This window comes from Podarcis tiliguerta (genome assembly GCF_965153285.1).
Source record: "Podarcis tiliguerta genome assembly, chromosome: 13".
Classification (NCBI taxonomy): Eukaryota; Metazoa; Chordata; class Lepidosauria; order Squamata; family Lacertidae; genus Podarcis; species Podarcis tiliguerta.
This window is the reverse complement of record NC_139546.1, coordinates 53,708,165-53,735,769: the sequence shown is the minus strand read 5'-3', so window position 1 is coordinate 53,735,769 and position 27,605 is coordinate 53,708,165. Positions and strand designations below refer to the sequence as shown.

Genomic DNA, 27,605 nt, shown 5'->3' with positions numbered 1-27,605 from the left:
TAAAGCAGTCTAACACAGACCAGTTGCTTGCCAGGCATCCCTGGTACATAAAGATAAGGAGGTAGCTTTGATGTAGCTTTTGTGAATCTTAGGGCCAGGAACAGAGTTCACATGGAGGTGGTAACATGCCTGTATTTCCTATGGGTTTATTACTGCCGGGGTTTACTAAATGCATTCCTCCTTGGTTCTTGCTTAGTTAGCCTGAACATGTATGCATGCTGAAATGGCAAATAGTTCTTTGTAGTTAAGAGGCTTCCTCTGATCTGACTTTGTCTCCACATGGGGATTTTTTGAAATGCTCAGAGGAAATCTGATTCGTTCTTACAAACGCTGTGTTAAACGACCTGGGCTGTGCACTTCCTCGCAGAGTCTTGCTGGTCAAGCCTCGTGTCCGTTGTATTAATCAGGGTCCAGTCCTTCCTTTGCCTTCAGAACGCAACAGCCCTTTCTCAAAGTCGAACAGAGGTTGGCTGGTTTCCCGCTGGCTGAGCATTGCTGCCTCATATTGCCTGCCCACCCAGCGCCCCCTCCCCGGTTCCGTCCCACTCTGCCCTCCCCGCCCATCACAGACACACACAGACGCCGCACCAGGTTAACTCTTTTTATTGGGTTTTGCAGGAGTTCACACACAGGTCGGAGTTCCACAGGTGCTGGCCATGCAGGCGGAAGAGGTGGGAGGCTGGGGGCAGGGAAGGGGGGGGCAAACTGACTTGGCGGGGGACCCAGCTCTCCAGGGGTCTGCGAGTGGGTCTTTCTCTCTCTCTGTTTCCGAAGGAGCCCTTGAGTCACGGGGCTTGTCCGGAGGTCGGGACTGATAACAGGGACAAGTCCAAGTCAGTTGGACTTTTGAGGTGTCTGGGGGGGTGTGGATTTGGGAGAGTGGTTGCTTTGAGGGGTGGGGACCAGGCCCTGGATCTGGCCAAGGCTCTACGGTAATAGGTATTTGGGGGTGGGCTCTGAGGATGGCTTGGGGGGTGGATTCCCTTGGGGTGCCTTGTGACATGTGTGGGGAAATCAGAGTGAATGATTTGGGGGGGGAGGCGATGCGTGTGGAGGGTGGGGAGTGTTGCCTGTAGCTCCGGTCGCTATACAGTCCAAATATAGATATATATTTATATTTATATTTATATATATGTGTGTGTATTTATTCATTTATTTATCACATTTCCCCCCTTTAAATAAACATTATATACAAATCACAGCAAAGAGTCAGGAGTTGGGGGGGGGGGTCCCAAACAGCAAAGGGGAGGAACCACAGGGGGTGTGGGTTCAATGAGTTTGGGGTGCTACGATGGGGGGCCAGTTGGTGGGGGGGGGTCTGGGAACTGGTGACCGCGGGGACCATGGAGGGGCCTTGGGAAGGCCAGGTGCTGTGTCCCCCACCCCAGTACGGAAGCAGTAGATCAACTTGCTGCCCGGTTCCTGTTTCTGGGGATGGGGGTGATTTGGGGTGGGGGGTGTTGGCAGGCTGGGCCAGCTGGATTGATGGGGGCGCCCGGAGGCTGGAGGGGCTGCTTGGATTGCGTTGATGGGCACAACTCTTGGCTTTGGGTGGCTGGACGGGTGGTCAGGTGGTCAGGGGAGAGGGAAGTTGGACGGGGGGGGGGGTCCATTAGGGATGTTCAGATCGGCTGGGATCCAGCTGCACTGGAAGGTGTTTGGGTTGGGGTGGGGGGAGAGTTGGGGTGAGTGTCACCAGAGGGGCTGATGGGGGGTTTCCTTGAGCTGCTTGACTGAGCTGGGGCTGAGGGGCCGTTCCCTCGTCTCCCCCCTCTGCGTCACAGCTCTGAGCACCGGTCCTGTTTGCTGTAGTGGTCGAACTGGCTCTTCCAGTGCATCATGTAGGCGCTCCAGAGGTGGAACTCCAGCTTCCACTGGCGCTCGGCCTCCTCGATGTTGTCTGGGGGGGGGGGCAGGCGCGGAGGGAAAGCAAGAAGGGAAGGAGAGAGAAAGGAGGAGAAAGGAGGAGAAAGGAAATAGAGTTAAGCGGCAGGAAGAGCTGCCAAGAGGCCAGAGCGCATTTGCGGGGGGGGGGGGGTGCAGACTCACCAGGCTCCAAAGCCCCCTCCCCACTGCAGAGCCCCAGACTCCACACCTGGGGTCAGACGGAGACATGTTCCTCCATCTCTCTTGTCCCTCTGTCTGTGGGGAGTTTTAAGGGTGCAATTCGGCTTCCACTGAGGGGGGTGGGCCCTGCGTGGCCAGGGGGAGATGGAGCCCCCCAGCTTCTCTCCTGACCTCATCCTCTCACCATGACTTTCCCTTCAATGCTAGGCTGATACCTCTTAGGGATGCTGGCCTCTGTGTCCTCCTTCCTTCGTCCTCTACCTTGCAGAGGAGGGGACATTTCTGTCTCTCCTGCTGCGACTGAGGAGGTGGCCTGGCTCACAGCACCTCCGCCTCAGGGACCTTTTCCCCTCAAATGATGATTTCCGGTGATAAAAGTAGCTTTTTCAGGGGGTTGGGCTAGATGACCCTTTGGGTCCCTTCCAACTCTACAATTCCGTGAAACCCGGAGTCTCAGTGTACAAACTGGACAGGGGAAAGTGGATTCCTCCGGCAGAGATTTCACTGCGAAGTTCACCTTTTTAAACTTTTCTCCAAAGCAGCCTGCATGACTCTGTCCGCCCCCAATTCCATCCTCATAAAGACAAAGTTGGCCTGAGACGTAGTAGCTGCCCCAAAGTCACCCTGGTGGGCTTCATGGCTAGGAATGCAATGCAGGACCCCCCACTCAAGAATCCCTGACAGACGGCCAGCCGAGCTCTGCTTAAAAACCTCCAATGAATCCTGGAATTATAGAGTTGGAAGGGACCCCGAGGGTCATCCAGCCCACCCCCCTGCAAGGCAGGAATCCCAGCTGAAGAATCCCCGAGAGAAGGCTACCCAACCACTGCTTAAAAGCCTCCAACGAAGGAGAGTCCATGAAGGGGCGATACACAAATTTAATAAATAAAACAAGTAATAATCCAGTGCTCTAACCACTGCACCTCTCTCACTGGCAGGAGGCAGCTTCCCTTCCATCATGCACCTGCTGCTAGCCTGTGGAATGCACTGCCACTGGGTGGGAAGCCTTTTGGGATGGCTTTCCAGAAGGATCTGAAAGGGGGGCAGTTTGATTTTGACTCAGAGCTCTGGGGCCGGGAGGGGAGTCTTTGGGTGGACCAAGCAGAAGATTTATTGAGGGTGGGGGAGATGCACTGAGGACACCCATGTAAGAAAGAGATGGTTAGCATTAGCAAGCTAAAGGCAGCTGCGGCAGCATTGCGGTTAAGAGCATGACCTGCGGGCCAGGAGCTCGGAGGTTCATCACTCAGCTCCATTTATTTTCTGGGCTGGAGGGTGGACATGTCTCTCTATCCCTCTCTCAAAATCTATCTCTATCTCTATCTCTATCTCTATCTCTATTTACCATTTTTTCCGGCGTATAAGATGACTGGGCGTATAAGATGACCCCCAACTTTTCCGGTTAAAATACAGAGTTTGGGATATACTCGCCGTATAAGACTACCCCCACCCGTTTCTGGTCCTCCTTGTGGGGTGGGGGCGAAGAGGAAGGGATGGGGACTGGCCGGCTGCTGCCAATGCCCCACATGGTGCCGGGGCTGGCGGCGCCCCCGACGGGCTCCCCACACACTCCGTATCCCTCTTGTCATGTTTGTGGTTTGGGACGAGACGGTGAGTCCGTGCACCAAGAAAAGCCATGCGCCCTTGAGCCCCGCCACAGACCACAGACAGTGCGGGCCCCGAGCTCCGGCTCCGGACGCCGCTTTGCTCGCCACTCCTTGGAGTGAGGGAGATGGGCCCAGAGCTGCCAGACCCTCGGCAAGGTGGGGCGAGGAGCAGGCACAGGCCACAGCCCCCCAACCTAAAGCCCGCCAAGCGCCGCCAGGGGCAGAGCACGCACCCCTCCGCTGCCTCTGCCATCGCAGCAGCAGCAGCAGCCCAAGGCGAGGTGAGCGAGCCCCGAGCGGCCATCCAGCAAAGCAGCGGGCTGCACTCACCGGCTCCCTCTCCTCCTTCCCAACGGGTGGCTCTGCGTCGCCACAACCATACCCGACGTATAAAATGAGCCCCGACTTTGGAGAAGATTTTCCTGGGTTAAAAAGTTGTCTTATACACCAGAACATACGGTATCTATCTGTCTAACTAACTAACTAACTAACTAACTAACTAACTAACTATGTGCCTTGCCTCCAAACTCCATCTTACAGCCCTGACCCCTTGGCTAAACAAAGGGTGACCCCAAACTTCACATCTAACACACTCCCCACAACCAAGGCTGCAGCCATCTCTGCAAATGGCAATTGGCATTCAGGTGGCCCCCAAGAAGGCCCTGCGAAAAGGGGTCTGGGCCCACAGCCAGGCTGAGAAAGGGATCACCCACCAAGGAATGAAGCCCCATCCCCAATATCTGTGTGCCTGTAAGTCCAGCAGAACATGGAGCATGCTTCCTCCTGCAGCCTCTCCCTTGACCCCAAAAGGCCTTCCTTGAACCCCCCTTTGCAGACACATTATGCACACCCCCATGCACCCTCCTCTTCACCCCCCACCTCTGTTTCCCCCTCTGGTTATGCAGTTGGAAAGAGTGGGTCTCCCACTTGCTGCGTCCCTCGCCTCCCCCCAAATTGCAAAGCGCCAAAGACTGTGTGTGCTTGAAATTATTGATTCTTATTGCAATTCCCCCAAACAGGGACCTCAGGAACACACAACCATCAAAGTTTCAAGCATGTGAACATGAAACGAGAACAACCAAACACCAGGCAGGAACAGAACCATAAAACCATTGAGAACAAGCTATACAGACACACGCAGAGACCCTGACTCATCCCGACACTGTGCCTGAAGCAGACATTTGCTGCAAGGTGGGTGGGAGGTCTGGTTTGGGGCGCCTGGGCAGGGGGTGCTGAGCCCCCTCACACAACGGCTCACTTCCCTGCCGCTCTCCCCCCCCCAAGCTTTTCCCAAAGGCAGGCAGTGGTGCTGGGAGGGGGGTGGACTGGGAAAAGGTGGGAAGGGGCTCAGTGTCTCCCAGTCTGTCTGCTTTGCCCTTAAAACCAGAGACATCCTCCACTCCATCCTGCTGCAACTGGGTGGAAACCCTCCACTCAGTTGCCGAAATCTGAATCTGCGTTCGTGTGTCCCTCTCCCAAAATCCAACTGTTCTACCCCAAGCCCAAAGGGGAAGCACTGCTGGGCTCTCAGGGGTCCAGATGCTGGTTCCGGGACAAGCAGGATTGTCACAGAAGAACTGCGGGGCTCAGTTGCCTAGACGGCGCATTCTGATTTGCAGCACGCCTCAAATCCATGCTGGATCGCTCACGGGTCTTTGTCTCCCAAAGTCAATCCGCCGCAATGCCAAAGGGCAGCCTGCCTTTGCTGCCTGCGGGCTCCTGTGGGGCTGCGTGCCCAGTGAGTCGCTGCCTCCTGCCCACCCCTCTGCCCTTCTGCTCCCACGATGCCCCTGGACATAGGCCCCTCTTGACCTCCCGGGCCATGCATAGCAGCAGCGGCAACAGCACCAGCAGCTGGGCTGAGCCCCCTCCCTGCTCCACCAAGGCCCAGCCCTCCACCAGTCTGCGGCAGGCAGCAGCGGCTTCCACCTGCTCTTCTCTCAGTGTGATCCGTGGGGTGCTCAGGACAGGAGGTGCCATGGGGGGAAGAGGAGGAGGAGGAGGAAGAGGACCACCAGTGGGGCAGAGGGCCCCCCGGGTCCCCAGCTGGACTCAGCACAATGCCTGGAAGACTCTACAAGGGAGAAGAGAATGAGGAGTTAAACCTCTGGGCAAAGGGGAGAGAGGGGTGTGTGGGGTGCAAGGCCCGGCTCAACACTCATTGGAAAAGTTGCCATTCCCCCAGATTGCAATGGCAGTAGGGAGGGAGGAGGCAGCCACCGGCTGCCCACAAACGCATCACCTTCTGCTGTGGTAGTGAGAGGTCAGTTTGGTCAAGACAGAGAGAGAGCTAGAGAGGAGGCTGGAGAAGTAGGTCATTCTTGGTGGAAAGGGGTGGGAAGCAAAAGATTGGATTTAGGGAGACTTGGCAGGTGGGGGGCGGTCAAGGGGCCGGCTGAAGAAGACCTGGGGAAGGGGCTGGATTTTCCACATCTGTTTTGAAGGAGCGGCCCAATTCCTGGGCTGGGTTGTGCTTTGCCTGTTTCTCCCCCCCCCGCCATGTCCCTGCCCACTCTCAGGAGGCTCCCCCCGCCAGGGGCCCAGACCCACCGGTCACGTTGAGGAGCTTGGGGAGGAAGTGGTTCCAGAAGGCGCAGATCTGGGCCCGGAGGCCGCGGTCGGTGCTGAGCGGCTGCGTGTTGAGCTTGACGTACTGCTGATCAGACAGGTTGTAGACGGGCCAGGACTCCTCCTTGTCCGAGGGGTCCGTGGGGTTCCTGCGTGGGGAGAGAGAGTGAGCGGTCAGTTTCTGGACCAGCCCCCCCAGGAATTCTTGCACCGGCCTCTGTGCTTGGGTCAACCTAGCAGCAGATGGTGCATTTTGGGTGTTTTTGTCTTGTATTTCTATGCAGTTAACTGCCCTGAGATCCAAGGATGGCGGGCAGTACAGTCATACCTCGGGTTACAGCTGCTTCAGGTTGCGGTTTTTTGGGTTGCGGACCGCCGAAACCTGGAATGGGTTACTTCTGGGTTTTGGCGGTCGCGCATGCGCAGAAGCGCTAAATCGCGCTTTGCGCATGCACAGACACGGGTTGCAAATGCTGTGGGTTGTGAACGAGCATCCTGCACGGATCACGTTTGCAACCCGAGCGTCCACTGTATACAAAACAACAACAGCAGTGCAGGGCCAGGACTAGTCCAGTATTCTGGCTCAGTGCTTCATTGTTCTTTTAAGTACTGGCTCTCCTCCTTTCCCCTGCTGTGGGTTTGAGGTATAATGGGGGGGGGGGTCAGTCTGGATGATTCCTCGAGTCCCTTCCAAGCCTTGAGGTCCAGGACCCAGGGAGGGTTAGAATTTCATGGCAGATTCTCTTGCTGAACTGGTCAGACAAGTTTCTTTGTAGGACAACGACCTCGGCTGGCCGCTTAAGTGTCCTCCTCAACATCCCAAAAGAACCGGCCAGGTTGGAAGAGCTGCAGCTAAGTGAGGGGGCCTTCCAGGCTGATGGGTGGGCCTTTCCTCTAGTCCCCTCACCTAGGAGGAGCCAGAGAACATGTGTGAGCCGAGCTGGAAGCAGCCCAGAAGCTGGAGACACAGAGACCTGCTTGCTGTGTGCAGGATGCAGAGCTGCGACTAACCGAGAAGCAGGATCCGTTGAGGTCTTAATACTGTGAGCCCCTCCATCATACACTCGGGCTGCATGTATGTGTAAGTAAAACCATATATACTGAAGACACCACAGTCTCTGCTGTGCCTATTCCAAGGAAACTGAGCCCCCGGGAAGCGGCTGGAGTCCCTTCCCACTCAGAGACTGATTTGAATTAATCTTCCTGCTATTTGCCCAGGCAAACTCACACACTCAAGACACACCTGAGCAGAAATCAAAAGTGGTGGGTCTGTATATTTTAAAATTCAAACCCATGTTTTTCTTATCATGGCCAAGGGTCAACATTTTGAAATTTGCTAATTCACATGAATTGCCCCAATCAGGAATTCTCACTTAAAACCAGCCAGACAATCAAACACAATCCATAACTAGGAACATTTTTCATCTTTCTAGTTGTGTGCGCGGGGGATATAAATAAATCTAATCAAGTCCTGCAAATAAACCTGAATCCTGAGAATCTTCCAAAATTCATTCCCCCAATTGACCTATGCCCAGGGCCCTGTTTGCGACCCCACTGGCAGCTTCTTCAAACATTTAATTAATTAACTAATTAATGGAATACCTGCCCTGGTTGCAGGGCAGATTTCAGCATTAAAACACAAGATCAAAAACAGTTCAAGAAAGCAACTGTAAAATAAGGTGGGGCCTAAAAACATGCACCTCAAGTGCCAAAAGGCAGGGCAAAGAGGTGCGTCTCCAGCATTCTCCGGAAGCTGTGCAGTGAAGGGGGAGGGAGCCCTGCAGCTCAGGGGCCGCCACAGAGAAGGCCCCCCCCTGCATCCCCCCCCCGAGTGGGGAGGAACTTTGCCCCCTTTCCTCCCTCCCTTGGAGGGCAGCCTCCTCCCTTCCCTGCCCCCGCCTGCCCCCTCCGCCAGCCTCGTTACCCTGTGCGGGCAAAGTTGACCCAGTAGCGCATCATCCTGCGGCTGAGCTCCTTCTCCTGGGGGGTGTAGTTGAGGCTGTCGTTGAGCGGCAGCCCGAAGACGAACTCGATCTCGTAGCCGTGCGGGACGCCCATCCAGAGCGGCCACATGAGGTTGGAGGCGCGGTGGTCAAAGAAGTAGGCGTAGACCTTGTTGCCGTGCTCGGCGTAGCGGCGGGCAAAGTGCATGGCGGGGCAGATGACGTTGTGGTCGCCCACGATGTCGTCCATGGCCTCCCGGTTCTTCTCGCGGTTGTCCTCGTCCTCCCAGTCGGTGTACTGCAGCACCACGGCCTCAGCGGCGATGTCGTTGGCGTGCGGCACCCCGATGCGCACGCCGTCCAGGAAGTCCTCTCGGCTGATGAGGCTCTCGTTGTCCTTGCTGAAGCCGGGCGCCCCGTAGATGAGGAAGTAGGTGCCCTCGTCCTTCACCACCCCCAGCAGCACCTGCGTCTCCTTGAAGTTGCCCGTGCTGAGCATGGCCTCGGGGGTGTCCGGGAAGAAGTCCCCGTCGATGACGGGCACGAAGGAGAAGCGGAAGATGCTCTTGTAGGGCAGCACCGACCACTCCTCGTCCACCAGCTCTTGCGGGTGCTTCGTGCGCAGGCAGCTCACCAGCTCAGAGTCGTTGGTGAAGTGGCAGCCCACCCGCTTGCCCAGCAGCGTGGCGCGGCGGCGGCTCTCTGCCGGGGTGATGGTGGCCCACGGAGCGTTGGCCGTCCCGCTTTGCAGGATGGCCCGTTGGAAGAGGGGCCGGCTCTGGGCCGAGAGGAGGTGCATGCTGACCGAGGCGCCGCCGGCGCTCTCCCCAAAGATGGTGACAGCCTTGGGGTTGCCCCCAAAGAACTGGATGTTGCTCTGGAGCCACTGCAGCGCCAGGCGCTGGTCCAGCAAGCCCATGTTGCCCGGGGCCTCCTGGCTGCCCAGCAGGGCCAGGAAGCCGAAGGCGCCCACCCGGTAAGTGATGGAGACCAGGACCACGTTCTGAGTGTAGGTGAGGAAGCGCCCGTCGTAGACGTCCAGCGAGGACGAGCCGCTGTAGAAGCCGCCTCCGTAGATCCAGACCAGGACGGTGGCGTTTTTGGGGCGGGGAGAGGGCACCCAGACGTTGAGGTAGAGGCAGTCCTCGCTCATGTTGTGGTTGGGGTTCCACATCTCCGTCCCGTGGAAGCCAGGGTAAGTGTTGTCCACCGCCTGGTAGCAGGCGTGCCGGTAGGACGAGGCGTCCAGCTCATGGCTCCAGGGCTTGACCGGCTCCGGGCGCAGGAAGCGGCGTGGGCCCACGGGGGGCTCTGCAAAGGGGATGCCCAGGAAGGCCGAGACCTGGCCATCCAGCACCCTCACACGGATGCCACGCACCCGCCCGGTCTGGGTGGCCACCAGCAGCTCATCCGCCTGGGCCAAGCCGACGAGGAAGGCCAGGAGGAGGGGGAAGAGGGGCTGCAGCCGCGAGGCGGGCATCGTGCCAGCCTGCCTGGGGGGCACCTGTGGGAGAAAGGGGAGAGGGTTAGAAGAGGCCTCTGCCTAGCCGCCTGCAGTTGCCACAGAGTCAGGGCCCGGCCTGCCCAGCCCTCCTTCTGCTGTCTGATAAAGGGCGCGCAGGCTGATATCAGCGCAGGCCAGGCCACAGGGGAGGAAGCGGGGAGAACAGCAGGCTCCTTCTCTGCCTCCGATTCAGGGGCTGAAGGAGAAGGGCGAGGCCCCGGGTTCAAGTGGAGGAGCGGGCCCAGAGCCTCCAGCTCAGGCAGGGAGCCTGACACTCAGCTGTGCGGATAGCTCAGTTGGTTAGAGCATGGCGTTGATAATGCCAAGATTGCAGGTTCAATCCTCACAGGGGACAGCTGCATGTTTCCTACCTCGCAGGATTGTGGTAAAGAACAAATGTGTGAAGTTATCTTCCACAGATAAATGGAACAAAATGAAATTTTAGCAGTAAGCTGCCTTGAGTCCCTGTCGGGGAAAGAGACAGGATGTAACAACAACAACAACAACAACAACATGAGAATGATCAATAACATACCAGAGAATAAATCCTATTTAACTCAGTGGGACTTATTTCTGAGTAAAAATGTCTAGGATTGCATTGGAAGGCTGCCCAATCTGGACCCAGTTACTTGGGAGTAAGCTGCACTGAATGCAGTGGGACTTACTTCTGAGTAGACAGTGTAAGGCTCCATTTACAATAAAGGAATGAACACTCCACATGTTTCCTAAGAAATGGCTGGCTGTGGAAGCCTTGCAATTAAAGAATTTAAAGCAGATTGGTGACCTTCTCCTTCTAAACCATAGGAAGGGTTTCACATGCCAGCATCACTGTTTCCTTCATTTGACACAGGGGTTTTATTGTCAGTTCAAACAGGATCAAACTGGACTTTTGGACCAACACAAGCAAGAAAAACAAAAACAAGCAGGAAAAGTGGGACATTCTGGGATCAAATCAGAAACCAGGACACTTGGAGGTTACGCCAACGTGGGAGTCAAAAGACTTGCTTTTGCCCTAAAAGAAGCCAGAAACCCCCACTCTCAGGTGCCTCAGTGCCCCCCATCTGAGAGGCCCTCTTCCCATCCTTCAGCCCCCCCACCAGTCTCCTGGGAGGGTGGGGGTTTGACTCAAGGTCTTTCTAGGGGGTGGAGGAAGGAATCCAGACCCTCAGTGCCACCCGGGGTGGGTGAGGGCGCTGAAGCCACAGAGGAGGGGGTGGCACATGCCTGGGTGTGTGGCCTCTGACACCCAAGACTTGTGCTTTTGTGGTCCCACCCTGCTCTTGTGGACGTAATAGGTTTCTGGCCTGGGGAGTCTCCCCCCCCTTCTCGCTAGCCTTTCAGAGTCCTCTGTTGACAAGCCTTTGTGTATTTAGACATTCAGAAAGCTTTCTTTGCTTAAGTGCCTCTCCAAAGGCTGCTGAGAAAGGTTAGCAGTCGTGGGAGGAGAGGAGAGGCTCTGCTACGGATCAGTGACTAGCTAAGAAACAGGAAGCAGAAAATAGGATAAATAGGGCATTTCTCCACAGAGCCTGGAGTCCCCCGGGATTTGATATCGGGATGAATCATAGAATTGTAGGGTTGGAAGAGACCCCCAGGGGTCATCTAGTCCAGTCCCCTGTAAGACAGGAATCTTAGCTAACCTCAACAGATGGCCAAACAACTCTCTGCTTAAATTCTTCCGTTGGGTGTTTGCTCATAAGCCACACAGAGAGCGAAGCCGCCAAGTTTACTGGTGATACCAAATTGCTTAAGGACCTCTCAAATCATGGGGAGCAAGATGGCAAATGCAATTCAATGCACCCGTATTTTTCACTCCATAAGACGCACCTGACCATAAGACGCACCTTGTTTTTAGAGGAGGAAAACATGAAAAAATATTCTGAATGAAACAGTGGATGTATGATTTTTGTGGTTCATGCTGTGGCCACAGACATGTGATCGGATGGTGAATTTGGGGTGACCCAATGTAAAAATCCTGAGGATCCATGGGCTTTTACCTCCCCCTCCCAGGCAGCCTCCGCTAGCTTCCCTTATCTCTCGCCTGATAGCACAGATCAGCTGCTTCCTTTCAACACTCCCTTCCCTCTTGTTTGCCTTAGTGTCTTTTCCTTAGCTGGAGGAATTTTTTGCTCGTCCTTTTCTTCTAATTTCTCTTGTTATTGCTTTGGTCTTCCTGTTCCCCCCTTTGCAAGTTTGCTGTCTTTCCCTCCCAGGCAGCCTCCTTTATCTCTAGCCTCCCTTATCTCTCTCCCCGATCCGGCAAACGATCAGGAGCTTTGTTTCAACACCCACTTCCCTCTTTCAAAAAAAAGAGAGCATGATCTGCTTTTTGCCCCTGAGCAATTCAACTCATTCGCTCCATAAGACGCACAGACATTTCCCCTTACTTTTTAGGAAGAAAAAAGTGCGTCTTATGGAGCAAAAAATACGGCAAGCAAGCATGAGTTGATGCAGATCACGGCAAAAATATATTCCATATATATGCTCCTGGGGTCACGAATGAGAGGGAATTGCTCGTAGGCAGCTGCATCGTACAGAGTCAGACCACGGATCCATCAGGCAGTGGGATCCATCCTGGCCTACCTGGAGAGCATGTGCTTTAACAAATTAGAGATGAGCTTGCAGTATCCTCAAATCTGTTTTTTTTAAAAAATAATTTTTATTAACCGACCAATCAAATCAAATCACATCACATCACATAAATTCCGAATTACAAAGCCAAATTTTTAAATTTTGTTGAGGGGACCCATATTTCAAGATCCGAAGGGGGATTCTGATCATCTTCTTGCTACTGCGTTAATGTCCAAATCAGTCCAAACAAAGTTCATAATTCTATCCAGTCTTATCTTGCTGTTTCCACATCTCATCTTGTTCGTATATTTTCTCTTTTTTCTTTATGATCTCTTCTGATAATCTCCTTAAGCAGATAAACACCAATTACCGTATTTTTTGCTCTATAAGACTCACTTTTTCCCTCCTAAAAAGTAAGGGGAAATGTGTGTGCGTCTTATGGAGCGAATGCAGGCTGCGCAGCTATCCCAGAAGCCAGAACAGCAAGAGGGATTGCTGCTTTCACTGCGCAGGATCCCTCTTGCTGTTCTGGCTTCTGAGATTCAGAATATTTTTTTTCTTGTTTTCCTCCTCCAAAAACTAGGTGCGTCTTATGGTCTGGTGCGTCTTATAGAGCAAAAAATACGGTATATCCTGTGTGAATTTTTCCGTTTGTCCAATCCTCAAATCGAGATGGTTTCCATATATCGCCTTCATAGATAACATTGCTCTTTCCATCATTAATCACAGAACTGTCGTTCTTAAGTCCCTCTGAGGAGTTTCACCCACAATATAAAAACATCTCTATTGCTCTATTTCTCCTCCCAGACTTAAGTCCTCCGACAGAACTTCCCAATATGGCGACGGTATTTTTAACTGCGTCATTCCAAAGCCCTTATACATTCCACGCTCTTCTTAAAGCATGCTTTGGTTAGAAAGTTTATCTCCACACAGACATAAATCCACAGCTTAAGTCCTTCAAACGACATTTCTGACTTGTGAGGGGGGGATTCTTGTTTAATCACATAGAGGAAAGAAAGGAAAGTCCCCCCCCCCTCCCCCATCCAATCCTTTTGCCATACCGAGTCTTGGTGTATCTTCATCTGGTTAATTCTTGTTCCTCCAACTTGTCTTGTTTATCAGAGATCTCTTCTGTTAGCAGTCTTTACTCCCCCTCCTTCCTTGAAATATGTGCATTCGCTTCCTCCTAATTGTTTCTTTTGAAGTTCTTGCAGCTAGCGGCGTGGATCAGAGACAGCGTCCAGGAGCGCCGAGATCCCACAGGAGGGCATTCTGCCTAGTGCCCCCATCCCCACAAATTCGGGGGTGGTATAGGGCACAGCAGGCAAGGGCAGCCCCCCCCCCCACAATCCTGGGGGGGTAGGAAGGCTATTTACTCCCATCACAGCTTCCAAATTACCTCGTGTGGGTCGGAGAGATGTTATTGTCAGCCATCTTCTGATGCTCCCCTAGTGGCCCCTCCAGTATCCTCAAATCTGGGAGAGTTGTGTACAGCGATTAACCAAATGAAAAACAACAAAGCCAGCGGACCTGATGGGATTCCTGCCAAAGTTACACAACAACTTCACAAGCTCATCGAAAAAATCTGGGAGGAGATCCCAGCAGATTTAGGGATGCCAAAATTATCAAAATCTTCGAGGCATCTCTTTATTCTCTATGGATGGCAAAATTCTTGCAAGGATCTTAGCAAACTGTCTCCAAACTATATCTGAGGACACCTTTCCTGAATCCCAAAATGGCTTTCAACCTTCTAGGGGGACAGTGGATATGATTTTCACTGCTCAAACAGCTTCAATAAAAATGTAGAGAGCAAAACCAGCCCCGTATATGGCGTTTATTGACCTGACTAAGGCCTTCGACACTGTCAATCATACTGCCCTGTGAACTGTCCTTTTAAAAATTGGCTGCCTAGATAAATTTGTGAATATCATTCGGCTTCTCCATGATGACAGCAACAATCATGGATAACAATGGCTCTCAAAGTGAAAATTCACAGTGGGATTGGGTATTAAACAGGGATGTGTTATCGCCTCAACTCTCTTCATTATTTTCATTGCCACGATCCTACACTTTGTTGAAGGGAAACTCCACAACGGGGTAGAAATTATATATCGAACAGATGGAAAGCAGGCTGAAAGCAAAGAGTAAGGTTACCGTAACTTCCGTCACAGAGCTTCACTATGCGCTGACAACATAGTGTGCGCACGCTCAGAGGATGACCTCCAAACCATCCTAAATATTTTCGCAGAAGCTTACGAAAAGCTTGGCCTGTAATTCAACATCCAAAAAACCAAAGTGCTGCACCAACAAGAACAAAACAACCCCTCTGCAGCGCCACAAATCCAACTCAGTGGTGCAGTGTTGGAAAACGTCAATCACTTCTACCTGGGCAGTTATCTTTCCACAAGGGCCGACATTGATGCCGAAATCCAGCATCGCCTGAGCTCTGCGAGTGCAGCTTTCTTCCGATTGAGGACTGGGACGTTCACAGGGAGACCAAAATGTTGTTTACAAAGCTATTGTACTACCAACCTTACTGTCTGCTTGTGAAACGTGGACCACTTATAAATGCCATCTCCAACTCCTTGAAAGATTCCATCAACGGTGTCTCCTGAAAATTTTACACATCACGTGGGAAGACAGGCGAACTAATACCAGCGTACTGGAAGAAGCAAAGATCACCAGTGTTGAAGCAATGATTCTTCAACGTCAACTTCGTTGGACTGGTGGTGTTGTGCGGATGCCTGATGATCGTCTTCCAAAGCAACTACTCTATTCCGAACTTAAAAATGGAAAGCGTAATGCTGGTGGTCAACAAAAGAAGTTTAACAAATCTCTCAAGGCAAATTTTTAAAAATGTAGTATAAACACCGACAACTGGGAAACACTGTGAGAGCTCCAGTTGGAGAACAGCCTTGACCAAAGGGGTCCTGGGCTTTGAAGGCGCTCGAACTCAGGACGCAAGGGGGAAACATGCTAAGAGGAAGGCACGCTTGGCAAATCCGGAGGAGAACCCCAAGGCATCCTCTGGCCAGGGACCCCCTAAAACTCCTCATGGGCACCTGAGGGAATTACCGTACTTTTCTGTGTCTAAGATTAGGGGTGTTTTTTTTTTTTGCTTTAAAATAAGGTTCAAAATCTGGGGGCGTCTTATACACGGATAGTGCATATGCCCATTTTCTAAATTTGGGGTCCCCCAAAGTAGGGAGCGTCTTATGCACGGAAAAATACAGTACATGAATTAATGGATTTCAAACTGTGGCTGTTTAGGAGGCCTCCGGATATGAGGGCCTGGCCTTCTTTTTCCCAAACTGCCACACACACACCTCACAATCAAGAGCATATAAATGTTAGGAAATAAATAAGTTGCCCCTGAGGAAGAGGAGAAGAAAGAACCTTTTGAATGCCCATTACGGAAAGAAAATCCTCCTGAGGGAGCAAGGGATGTCGCCTCCATTGCCTGAGGAGAGAGGGGGAGGGGCAGCTCTTCTGGCACTTTCTGAGGGGAAGAAAAAGGCGGGAAAAGGCCTCAGGCCTGCTCCTCCTTGGCCTCTGCTCCGTCTCTTCGTATCCCGGCCTCTTCTGAGGAGAAAAAGGGTCCCCTTTCTGAGGAAAGAGTCTCATTTCGGAGGAGGAAAAGCATCTCCTCAGGAACAACCCATTTATTTTATTCATTTATACCTACATGCCTCTTGATTGCAAAAAATAACAAGAACCCTCGAAGCAGTTTACAAAGGAGAAAGCAGTAAAAGTGTACTTTGAAACAGACAAAAGTTGAAATGCTGAAATGGATTAAGATTTCCTCAGCTTCCAGTCCTGGCACTCCTTAGGTTTACTCTTCCCCAGACACCTCAAGCCCCTCAGATGGACGCTGGGGAAGGAGGACCGGAAGGTTTCCTGGAGGGAATCTCTGAGCAACCCCTCGCGTATTAGTATTATAGTTTTGATTATTCTATAGTTATTGTAAAGCCTGCTTTCCCCTCTGGTGGTCAACAAAAGAGGATTAAAGATTCTCTCAAGGCAAATGCAAAAAAATGCAGTATAAACACCGACAACTGGGAAACCCTGGCCTGCGAGGGCTCCAGTTGGAGAGCAGCCTTGACCAAAGGTGTGGTGGGCGTTGAAGACACTCGAACTCAGGACTCAAGGGAGAAATGAGCGATCACCAAAGAAGAAGAAGACGAAAGACAGCCCAGGAATGTGAGGGGATTTTTCGTAGGCAGCTGCATTGTGCAGAGTCAGAGCACGGATCCCTGCGGCAGTGGGTCTCTCCCAGGCCTCACCATGGAGCCAAGCCCCCTTCCCCTCCACGAAGATGCTGACTTTGTGTGTGGAGAAAAAGGTGAATTCCATGCTAGGGATTATTAGGAAATGAGTTGGAAATAAAACTGCTGATATCGCAATGCTAATGCAAATCTGTGTGAGACTCGAACCCACAGCTTCAAGTTACAAGAAAGGAGACTCAACTTCAGGAAGATCTTTCTGGCGGCAAGAGCTGCTTGACAGCGAAATGGGCTCCCTCAGGAGGTGGCGGACTCTCCTTCCTTGGAGGTCCTCAAGCAGAGCTTGCATTGCAGGGGGTTGGGCTGGATGACCCTCAGGGTCCCCTTCCAGCTCTGCAGTTCTGTGGACTCACTGGAAGTCCCTGTGCTTCCTTGGGGATCAGAAGAGGGTTTTCAAATATATATATATATATTACCACCCAAATTCTCCCCTGTGGACCTTAGAGGTGGGGTCACCGTTCCGTGTGGGGCCAGGGAAGGAGTGTAACGGAGACCCCAAGTGTGCATTATGTGGGGTGGGATTCGGATGTCCAGTTTCTATTCTGGGATGTCCTCCCAGCAGCTGCTCAGCTATTAAAAGAACCCGAGTCAAAAATAAACCAGCTGGCTGTGTGTGATATGGGGAGACGGGGGGGGGGGGGGAGTGTGTACATGGGGTGGGGTGGGGGGTGGAATCATTTGCTCCGACCCATTGGGTATCCTGATGCGCTGGCAGGTGGGGCGAGGGCATATGTGTGCCCCCTTTTGCGGAGGGCAGAATCAGCCCTCCTGTGGCTGCTGGGGAGACAACACTGGTCTGGTTCCTAGAGGTTTTTTTGGGGGGGGGGCATTGCACATAAAATGGACACTTGTTTCCCCTTCTCCCAGCAGGGCCAAGGGGGGGGGGACACAGAGCAAAATACCCCTGTATTCCTGCCAGGATGAAGCCAGGTTTGCAATGGCAGCCTTTTTTGCATTTGGGTGTTGATTTGCTGCAGCAGAATGTCTCTGTCGTGGCTTTTGACGGGGGGGGGGACAACAGGAGATGGGGGGGTCAGTCTCCCTGACAGTGCCATCTGCATCACTCGTCATGCGCCTGTCAGGAAACCCTCCAGCCGGAACTAATGCCTCCCTTGCCCAAGGATTAGCAAGTGGAAACTGAAACCCCGTCATCCGAGTGCCAGGGCTCACGCTGGCAGTTGCGTCCCCCCCCCCCCATCGCTCCTGCAGTTCAGCAGGGAAGGAGACACTTCCCTCCCTCCCCTCCTGTGACTCCCACCCCAAAGTTGAAATAGGAGCTGGAATGAGGGGCAGTTGGAGGCCCCTCACCCTGTCTGTGCCCCAGAAAGAGCTCCCCCCCTGCTTTTCGGAGAAAGGTGCCTCCTGTCTCGGCTGCCAGTCAGACATTGAAAAATTGAACGGCAGCATTGAAACGGGACCCCAAGGGTCATCTAGCCCAACCCGCTGCTTCCGTCTTTCTCTTCCTCCCCATTTCCCTGCCTCTTTTGAGTAGGGGGGTGCTGCTCCTTGCCCCCTGCCCGTAACACTTTCTTGAGGACTGCAGCCTTGACCTCTGCCACCCTCAAGCCTTCCAGGTGCTATGGATTATGACACACACCCCCCCCCCCAAGTGTCCCCAGGCTGGCCAGGGGTAGTGGGAGTTGCAGCCCCCCAGCAGCATCGGGAGGGTACCACCTGTTGATGAGGCAGCCCAAAGGAATTTGGCAGAAGTGGCTCCTGCCCCTCTCACCCGCCTTGTCTCTCCTGGCTCTGCTGCTTCTGTTTGTCTTCCCCGAACCTCATTGTCACACCTCACTGTCCTGCTCTCCTTTGTTGCCTTCTAATCCCGTCCTCCAGAAGTGCGTGCAGCCCCTCCCTGTTTTGTGTCATCTGCAGACTTGATAAGTAAATAAACAGCAGAAGTGGGGGAGGGGCACCCAAGATTACCACCCAGGTCTTTGGTCCCTTGCCAAAAAGAGAAGAAGGGCCTTCTCACCGAGTGGCAACAGCACATGCCTTGCAGGCTGAAGGTCTCTGGTGCAACCCCTGGAGCTGGCTGGGCCAGGGGGTGGGAGGCCCACTGCCTCCCAGGAGCCCACACTTGGAGGCTGCATGCCAAGGATGTGGGGCATGCAGAAACGGGTGCATTTTCATAGTTCTGTAATCCTGGGCTGGGGAACCTGCGTCTTGTGGGCTCCATGCACCCTTCAGCCCAATGCCACGTGTAGCCCGCACGGATGGGGTGGCAGAGAGACAGACAGGCAGGTGGTCCTTAGAGCAGGCGCTGGGCAACTCTGCAAGATCCACCAGCTGCCACTTGCAGGGGTCTCAGCTGGCTTCCCCAGAGCCTTTGCTAAGAATATAATAAAATGCTCCCGGGGACTAGAGGAGCTGCTTCTGAAACGTGTCATTCTCACCTCCCAATAGACATGGCTTAAAAATGTCAGGTTTTAGGCCATGAATAGGCAAACTAAGGCCTGGGGGCCAAATCCGGCTCAATCACCTTCTCAGTCCGGCCCGTGGACAGTCCGGGAATCAGCATGTTTTTACATGAGTAGTATGTGTGCTTTTATTTAAATGCATCTCTGGGTTATTTGTGGGGCATAGGAATTCGTTCATCTCCCCCCATCCAAAATATAGTACGGCCCCCCACAAGGTCTGAGGGACAGTGGACCGGCCCCCTGCTGAAAAAGTTTGCTGACCCCGGTTTTAGGGTCACTGCTCCCTCTTGAATCCCCACAACTCCCTTCCTGTACCTTATCCAGCTCTGCCCAGCAAAAGGAAGCGAGCCAAAGAGGTGATATTTGTGGTTTGCTCTTGGACGCCTTTACTAGAGGCTTTTCCTTGGCTGGGCTCAAGAAGAGCATTTTCCTGCATGCAGAGCTCTCCGAGTCTTTGCAAAGGAGCCCCTCTCGACTTCCCTGGCTAGCAAAAGCTGAGCAAGCACATGATTACGGAATCTGGTTTTTCGTGGTTCAGAATTTGGAGCCTGCCTTATCGCCTGCAAGTCTGCTTCTGGCCTACACATTACTACTGCAGATGATACAAAAGCAGGAGGGACTGCAAACTCCGGGGAGGACAGGATGAGATCAGGAGCAGCAGGGGAAGACAAGGCGCTCATGGCACCTTCAGAAATAAGGGCCTGAAGCTGGTCTTGGCACAGCTCCAGGCCCATGGCCCTCGCTGATGCGCTCCCTGCACTGGGAGATGTGGTCGCATGCTGGGGGCCTCCAGTGGAAAGAGAGTCAACTGTTTGCCATCGGCAATTCTATGAGTCAATGATAATGATTTCATGTATTCGTATCCAGCTTTCCTTACAAGGTGGGATTCAAAGCGGTTCTCATAATTACTTTTTGAGGTTTGTTTTTTAAGGGATGCTTTTCCTTTTATACAACCTCCTTTGGTGACTGCTTTCATGGCGTCCCAGAGGAGGAGGGTTGTTATGTTGTCTACGTCATTGTCTTTAAAGTAGTTTTGGAGGGCTTTCGAGAGACTCTTGATAATTGGTTTGCGGTCAGTATGGGGCTAAAGGGCCACAATGGGGTGTGTGTGTTTGTGTTTCCTCTCCTAGTTTGAAATAAACTGGGTCTGTAATCCTGATACAGTCAAACCTCAGTTGTCGAATGGAATCCGTTCTGCAAGACCGTTCGACTTCCGGAACGTTCGACAATCAAGGATCAAAGGGCGATTGGCAAAGTCAATAGAGAGAAAAGGGGGGGGGGACCTCCCCAGAAGCCATTCGGCTTTTGAAAACTGGAGCAGTTACTTCTGGGTTTTCAGCGTTTGGGAGCTGAAACGTTCCAAAATAGCGGTGTTCAGGAGCCGAGGTTTGACTGTATTGCCAATGTTTGTTTTTTTCTTCTTTTCCAAATGGGGGATCAAAGTTGTGAAAACAAGGTACCGGATTTTTCGCTCCATAGGACATATGTTTTTCTTCCTAAAAAGTAAGGGGAAATGTCTGTGCGTCTTATGGAGCAAATGCGTGGTCCCTAGAGCTGAATTGCCCAGGGGGGAAAAGCAGATCATGCTTCTTTTTTCGAAAGAGGGAAGTGGGTGTTGAAACAAAGCTGCTAATTGGCAAGCGATCGGGGAGGGAGAGGAGAGGAGAGGAGACACGAAGACTAAAGCAATAGGAATTAAAAATAGGAATTAAAATACACCAAAGCACATTCAGAACCAGCAATTAACAGTGCAGTGCACCTTAGTTTCCAACGGAAATGAAGGAGGGAGCCAGTCTGGTGTTTCTTGGGAAGGAATGCCACAATCTGGGAGCAGACAGAAAAGCCTCTCCCTGTCTCCTTCCAGCACCGGCTGTGACTCTGATGTTGGTGGGACCAACAGAAGGTGTTTCCTGAGGGTCTGAGCAACCAGGGCAGGTTCATAAAGGGTGACAGGCTCTTCCAAGCCGCCTGGCCCCAAGGCAGGCTCCAGAGTGTGTTGCTTTCATTTGATTCTCACAACAGGAAAGCACAAGCATCACACTGGAATTGCCAGGCAAATGCCTCCTTGTCCCTCATGGCTGTTCTCTGATGGGTTCCATTTTGGTTACATTAAGGACACCTGGTGTTCAGGATGAGGCCTTCTTGGGCGCTGTCTCACTCGTTTGCAGCTCCTCCCTCGCTGGGACCTCACCAAAGCCCCAGCATCAAAAGGCAATAGGGGGAAAATGATCTGACTTTGGAGCATGGATGTGTGTTTGTGAAACGTGGGAAGGGAGCCGGGATGGGAATGCTCAAGGCTTGCCTTACCCTCATTCCTTTAGTTTCATAAGTGCTTGCTGGCATTCTTGACGAGGCTGGAATTTTTAGAATCGGGTGCGTGAAAGAGGCCCTTTCATGTGTGGGTTGGACGGAATCTGGGAGATGGAGGACAGATCAAAGGAAGGGCCTTCTCTCTGAAGCATGTCATGAAAACGATGGAATTCCAGAAGATCAGAGGACTGCAGGGTTGGAAGGGACTCCGGGGGTCATCTAGCCCAACCCCCTGCAATGCAGGAATCCCAGCTAAACAATTTCCGATCAACCACCATCTGACCTTTGCTTAAGAACTTCTGATGAAGGAGAAAGTCCAGCACCTTCCCAAGGAGTCTGTTCCGCCATCAAATTGCTCTTGCTGTTGGAAAGTTCTTCCTAATATAGTGTTGTCTGCCTGTTTAAGAGCTGATGGGGGAAATAGATGGAGGGAAGGGCTATTAGCCATCATGGCTATGTACTGCCTCCCGTATTGGGGGCACCGTGCCCCAAATGTCACTCGCTATGGGGCCCCAGCTCCTGCGTTGTCTTGGGGCATCTCCTTCAGCCACAGGCTCTTCTTATGTTCCTGTTCAAGCTCCAAGCCCAGAGGCAGTTTATCTAGATTCCCACTGTGAGAACAGGACTTGGTGGGCCTCCTTTGGCCTGATCCAGCTCTGCTTACGGTCTTTCTTGCAACCAAGGCAGTGTTTCAGTTACTTTGAGATTGACAGAAAGCCACCCACCCACTTGTCTTCCAGAGAACAGTCTAACCAGGTGGATCCCCTTAAATTAGCTCGCTCCAGCCAATGAACTCCTACAGAGTTTAGCTTTGGAAACCAAACCTGCCTACAGCCTAGAAGAGCGTGGAGTGGGAGCTGGCTCCTGTTCCTTGAGGGCAAAGTGCTCTGCACATGCCCAGAGGCAGCCTGGCACTGCTATACATATTCCAGACATTGAGATTCTGGACCGCATCCCTGGAGCGTCTCCATCTCCACCCTGGCTAAGAGTGGAAGAGGAAGGGCTTTCTGTAAACACAGCGGGGAAATCCTCTCTCTCCGGGGGTGGGGGCAAACAGGAAAGAGACTCTGCCTGTCCCTGCGGAAGTTGTGCTGCTGCAAGAGGGGTCAAGCTCAAGGATGGGAGGGGTTTATTTCCTACGCAAGGCACAGGATCACATACCCTCCAGGAACAGTCCCAGAATGACAGAAGTTACTGAATTGATACTGGAATGTCCCTTTCCCCCTCCCCTCCTAATCTCAGAAGACAATTAGAAGTGGTGTGTAGATGCAAAAACAGAGTCCTGTTTGAACTGAAAATAAAATTCCTGCACCGGATTAAAAAAATAGTGACGCTGGTGTATGAAGCCTTTCCTATAACTTTGAAGGAAAATGTTGCCAACCTGCCATAAATTCTTTAATTGTGATGCTTCTGCAGACAGCCGCTTCTTATGTTCTTTTAGAAGAGATGAATTGTATGGTTTTCTTTCAGACATGAAAAGAGAATTGTTTGATCAGGTAAAATAAGACGTTCATAAGGCAGCTTCTCAAATTTGTAAAAATAATAACTTACTTGCAGAGGCTGTGAGACAATTAAAAGAGGCGAATTCACAAACCACCAAGGTGTAAATGGTGGAGAGATGAGGTTCGAGGCAAATACAAGGGAAAGTAAGAGAAGTGCAAGACAAAAATGGTATTATATGTGAAAAGATTTGGGAAGCTGTGACCGTGATAGAAAAGAGGCAGGAAGGGAGGACAAAATGGACAAGAGGTTACTATTTGTGGTGGCAATGTATAATTTATTTAAAAGGCCTGGGAAAAGACGTATAAAGATTTGAAGAATGTGGGAAATGATTAATGTTTAAAAAAATTGAAGTGATGATATTGAGATGTACAGGACTCAATGGACTCATTGAGCAAAAGACTTTGTTCCTGTACTTGAGAATCCCAGGCCAAGACCAGCCAGCTCCTACCTAAGGAAGAACCCACGCCAAAGAAGATAAAGAGGTACTATTGAATAAACTATTGAACTGTGCAGGACAACTTAGTTAATCTGAAGCCAAAGAAAGGAGGACGTTGAGTTTTTAAAAGGGGCAAATGTTCAAAGAATATCTATTCAACTTGTGTTTAGAAATTGACATTAGTATAACTTTTAAAAATAACTTGTAATAAGATGGAGGTGGTTTTAAAATTGGATTCTTAAGAATATAAGGTTCCACGGACGTGCATAAATAGGCTTAATGTAATGGAACCAAGAAGTAGAGGGAAGTCGGCTAGAAAGAATATGGTTTTAAAAACTTGCATAAGATCTTTTTCCTTAGTGTTTTGTATTGTTTTTATTTTTCTTATTTTTGGAAAACTAAAAAAATGTTACTAGAAAAAAGAAAAAAAGCAACCAGCCACTTCTTAGGAAACACAGGCACTGTTTATTCCGTTATTGTAAATTGAGCCTGATGCTGCAATCCTCAGCATTTTTACTCAGAAGTAAGTCCCACTGAGTTCATTAGGATTTACTCTCTGGTATGTTTATTACTGGGAGAAAAGAGATGACAAACCTAGACAGCATCTTAAAAAGCAGAGAAATCACCTTGCCAACAAAGGTCCGTATAGTTAAAGCTATGGTTTTCCCAGTGGTGATGTATGGAAGTGAGAGCTGGACCATCAAGAAGGCTGATCACTGAAGAATTCATACTTTTGAATTCTGGTGCTGGAGGAGACACTTGAGAGTCCCATGGACTGCAAGAAGATCAAACCTCTCCATTCTGAAGGAAATCAGCCCTGAGTGCTCGCTGGAAGGACAGATCCTGAAGCTGAGACTCCAAGACTTTGGCCACCTCATGAGAAGAGAAGACTCCCTGGAAAAGACTCTGATGTTGGGAAAGAAGGGGATGACACAAGGAGAAGGGGATGACAGAGGACGAGATGGTGGGACAGTGTTCTCGAAGCTACCAGCATGAGTTTGACCAAACTGTGGGAGGCAGTGGAAGACAGAGGTGCCTGGTGTGCTCTGGTCCAGGGGGTCACGAAGAGGCGGACACGACTAAACAACAATGTTCATTAATATTACTAAAGAAAAGTCCAGTAGCACCTTGGAGACCGGCTAAGTTTGTTCTGGGTATAAGCTTTTGTGTGCATGCACACTTCTTCAGATACAGTGAAACAGAAGTCGCCAGACCCTTATATATAGTGGGAGGGTGGGATGGGGTAGAGTTTTCCTCAGAAGGGTAGTGAGAGATGGGTGATTGACTCAATGGGTATTGTAAACCTGTTGACGACTGTTAACGACTGCAATTAGTCCTACAGGAAAAAGCAAGGGATGGTATGCAGATGACCAAAAACAGCTTTAGCATATGTAATGAGACAAGAATCCAATATCTCTCTTCAGACCAGGTCTCTCCATGGTTTTCAGTTAGTAATATGTTGTAATTCAGCAACTTGTCTTTCAAGTCTATTTTACTTCTACTACTACTACTATTTCACCTTTTTTCCTGACAGGAACTCAAGGCAGCTTACCGCCAACATTTTCTTTCTTTCCATTTATCTGTGGAAAGTGTTGCACACAATCCCTTCCCCTCGCACATTTTTTCCTTACAACGATCCTGCGAGGTGGGTGAGGTGGAGAGGTTGCACTTGGCTCAAGGTGACCGAGGTCTGTGTGCGCATGACATCTATGTGTGCAATGAGATCAAATGCAGGAGAAGCTTCCGGATGTGGAATAGGATGTCCCTATTTTCATTGGGGAAATGTTGGAGGGGGTGGGAGGGGGTCGGAGACCAAGTCTACATGTCTGGCTGGGGGTGGCAAGTCTGGTGAGTGTTTAGATGCTCCTGGGTGGGGGAGCACATGCCTTCTCCTCCCCACCACTGTGGCTCCTTCCAAGCATTTGGGAGAGGGGCAGATTTAGCCTGGATGCTTCTGGGACACCCAGCGCCCCCCCCCCAGCCTGGCCAGGCTTTTAATAGCTCTCCCCTCCCCCTCCTTCCTCCCTTTGATTCCTGCAGCTGCTCTGTTTGCAAACAAGGGGGAGGTGGCCATAGAGACAGCCTTGATGTGACCTGGGGGGGGTGCGCCCGGCCGGACCCCCTCACCTCCTGCAGCAGCCAAGTGCAGCTGAGCGCATTAAGCGCCGCATCTGGCTCCGGATGAGCGCCCGGCTGGATTGCGACCCACCCGCCGCTCCTCACAGCGCCCCCCCCCCCGCGTGGATGCGCAGGCGCACTGGCAGAGGACTCCCTTTGCTCCCTCTCTTTGCACCAACGGAGGTTCCCAGGCCCCCACCCCCGCCGGATCTCCCGACAGCCTCACCCCACCTGGGAGAAGCCAGGATTCCGCCCGCCCCCCAGCTAAAGATTTTCCATCAGAAGATGCCCCTCCCCGGCATGTCCAGCTCCGCGCTCTACATCTTTCTAGGGGAGTGCTGGGGGGGGGGGGCGCTCTTCACACTCTCAGAGGTGTTTCCTCCAAGCACAACCCCCCCTCCCCACGAACGTAACACTCTGGCCTTGCTCAGCCCCCCGCCTCCCCGGTTGGGAAAACCCCCGGGCAGGATGTCCTCGATGGCCCCCTCAACACAGGCCAGGTGCTGAGGAAGGGGAGCAGGCAAGGGGCGATGGAGAAAGAGGGATCGAGAATTGGGGGGCCAGAGAAGGAGTAGGGAAGTGGTGGCGGGGTGGGGGTAGAAGATGACTCGGGAAAGATGGGGCAGGAGCCGGAGGGAGCTGCGCGTTCGGGGGGGGGGGTGGGCTTTGGAAAACAGCGGCCCGGGAGGGAGAGTCCGAACCTCGCCCCCCCCTCCCCGGCACGCGCCAGCCTGTCACGGGCGCCCCGACCTCCACCTGGGGGGAGAGGGGTACGGTAATTTCCCAGCCCGGCCTGAGATTAGGGAGCCTTTTCTTGCGGAAGAGAGAGATGACGAGATTTGGGGAAGCACGATTTGTGGGGGGCGGAGAAGGGACGGTGGGGCGTCTGCGTCAGAGGCGCCCGGGCCGAGGAGGGAGCCCTTTGGGGGTGTCCTTCGCTCCACTGACCCCCCTGCAGCTGCCCCTTACCTGGGCCGAGGAGGAGGACGAGGGCGCCGCTGTTTCTGGCTCCGCTGCCTCTGCCGACTCCGGGCTGGCGGGGGCGAGAGGAGCAGCAGCAGCAGAGGCGCCCCCCCAGCCCCGCCCGGCTGGCCCAGCCTCCCCACCCCGCCGGGCGGCGGCCCGAGGCGGCAGATCTCGCGAGCCTCACCCCCCCCCCCGCCAGCCCAGGGCTCCCCGTGGAGGAGGAGGGGGCAGCGGCTCAGCCGGGCGCTCCCGCGCTGGGGAAGGGGCGCAAGTCCAGGGGCCCCTCGGAGACGCCCCCTCCAGCGAGGCAGGCGGGCCTGGGCGGGGCTTCGGGCCCGTCCCCGCCTGGCACGTGCAGAGCAAGTTGCGGGTCCCCCCGTCGGGGATCGGAGTGCGGGGACCCTCAGGCGCCGCTTCCGACGGGAGACCCCGGCCGGCCAGCGCCCGAAAGGTGCGTCTGGCTGAAGAACTTGTGCGCAACGCCGGCCGTCTGAAGCTTCGCCCGAGGCCCCCAGGCCCCCCAAAATCCTGCTCTTCTGTAGGTCTCAGAATTGGGACCACCCGCTTAGCCTTGGGTTCCTTGGAGGGGGCGGATTGCAAAGGATGCCTCGCGATGGCTTTGTTTTGTTTTACAAAGGCAGCACGTGCGAAACCCCGGGACCCCGACGGCGAACCCCGAGAACCCGGGACCCGTCGGCCTCTTTGGGAAGCCAATTCCGGGAGGGCTCGGCAGCCGCCCGCCAAGTGCGCCACAAGCCCCGAGGGTCCGGTCCGGAGGGGAGGGGGCGCACGGTTCCTCGCAGGGATGGGGCCCGATTTTTATCCCCGACAGTCGGGGCACTCCAAATTGCCCAGCCACGCACCCCAATTCTCCTCCTAATGACCTCATACACCCCCTCGGCCCCCTCCCCCGGCAAGGCCTTCCTCGCGGCAGCTCCAGGGGAGGAGGAAGAGCGTGCCCCTGAGCGCGTGCAAAGCGCCTTCCGGCCACCAGCCTGGAGCCCCCGCCCCTCTCCTTCGGAGCATCCAGATATCTCCGCCGCCCCCCCCCCCCATCTACTCAGGAAAGAACCCAGGAGTTCCGGCTCTCTCTCTCCAGCACCTCCGCCGGGTGGACAGCGCTGCGCTGACGTCACCCCCCCCCCCCGCCAGCCGGGCCTGGCCGGGATCCCCTTGGCGGCGACGCCCGGAGGGGAGCGCGGCTGGCCGCGGGAGCGAGCGGGGCCCCGCCAAGGCCGGGAGGCGGCAGAGATGGACCCCCCCCCGGGGGTATTTTTGGCCGGCGATGCCTGGAATCCGGCAGGAGGGA

At 53.1% G+C, this 27,605-nt stretch overlaps 1 protein-coding gene across 12 annotated transcripts; it reads right to left on the bottom strand.

The window, feature by feature from the left end:
• Positions 1–587: 587 nt before the first annotated feature.
• ACHE (acetylcholinesterase (Yt blood group)) lies at positions 588–26,413 on the bottom strand. Of its 12 annotated transcripts, XM_083410284.1 has the most exons (5): positions 14,793–14,885; positions 10,061–10,154; positions 8,167–9,689; positions 6,225–6,391; positions 4,651–5,748 (listed from the first exon to the last, which is right to left on the bottom strand). In XM_083410284.1, the coding sequence occupies exons 3-5, from the start codon at positions 9,663–9,665 to the stop codon at positions 5,636–5,638; spliced, it is 1,779 nt and encodes a 592-aa protein (XP_083266410.1). In that variant the 5' UTR covers positions 9,666–9,689; positions 10,061–10,154; positions 14,793–14,885; the 3' UTR covers positions 4,651–5,635. The 12 variants fall into 12 exon arrangements, with proteins under 12 accessions (XP_083266413.1, XP_083266416.1, XP_083266412.1 ...); XM_083410287.1 differs by lacking the exons at positions 4,651–5,748; positions 10,061–10,154; positions 14,793–14,885 and adding exons at positions 588–1,900; positions 26,300–26,411; XM_083410290.1 differs by lacking the exons at positions 4,651–5,748; positions 10,061–10,154; positions 14,793–14,885 and adding exons at positions 588–1,900; positions 25,340–25,428.
• Positions 26,414–27,605: the final 1,192 nt, after the last annotated feature.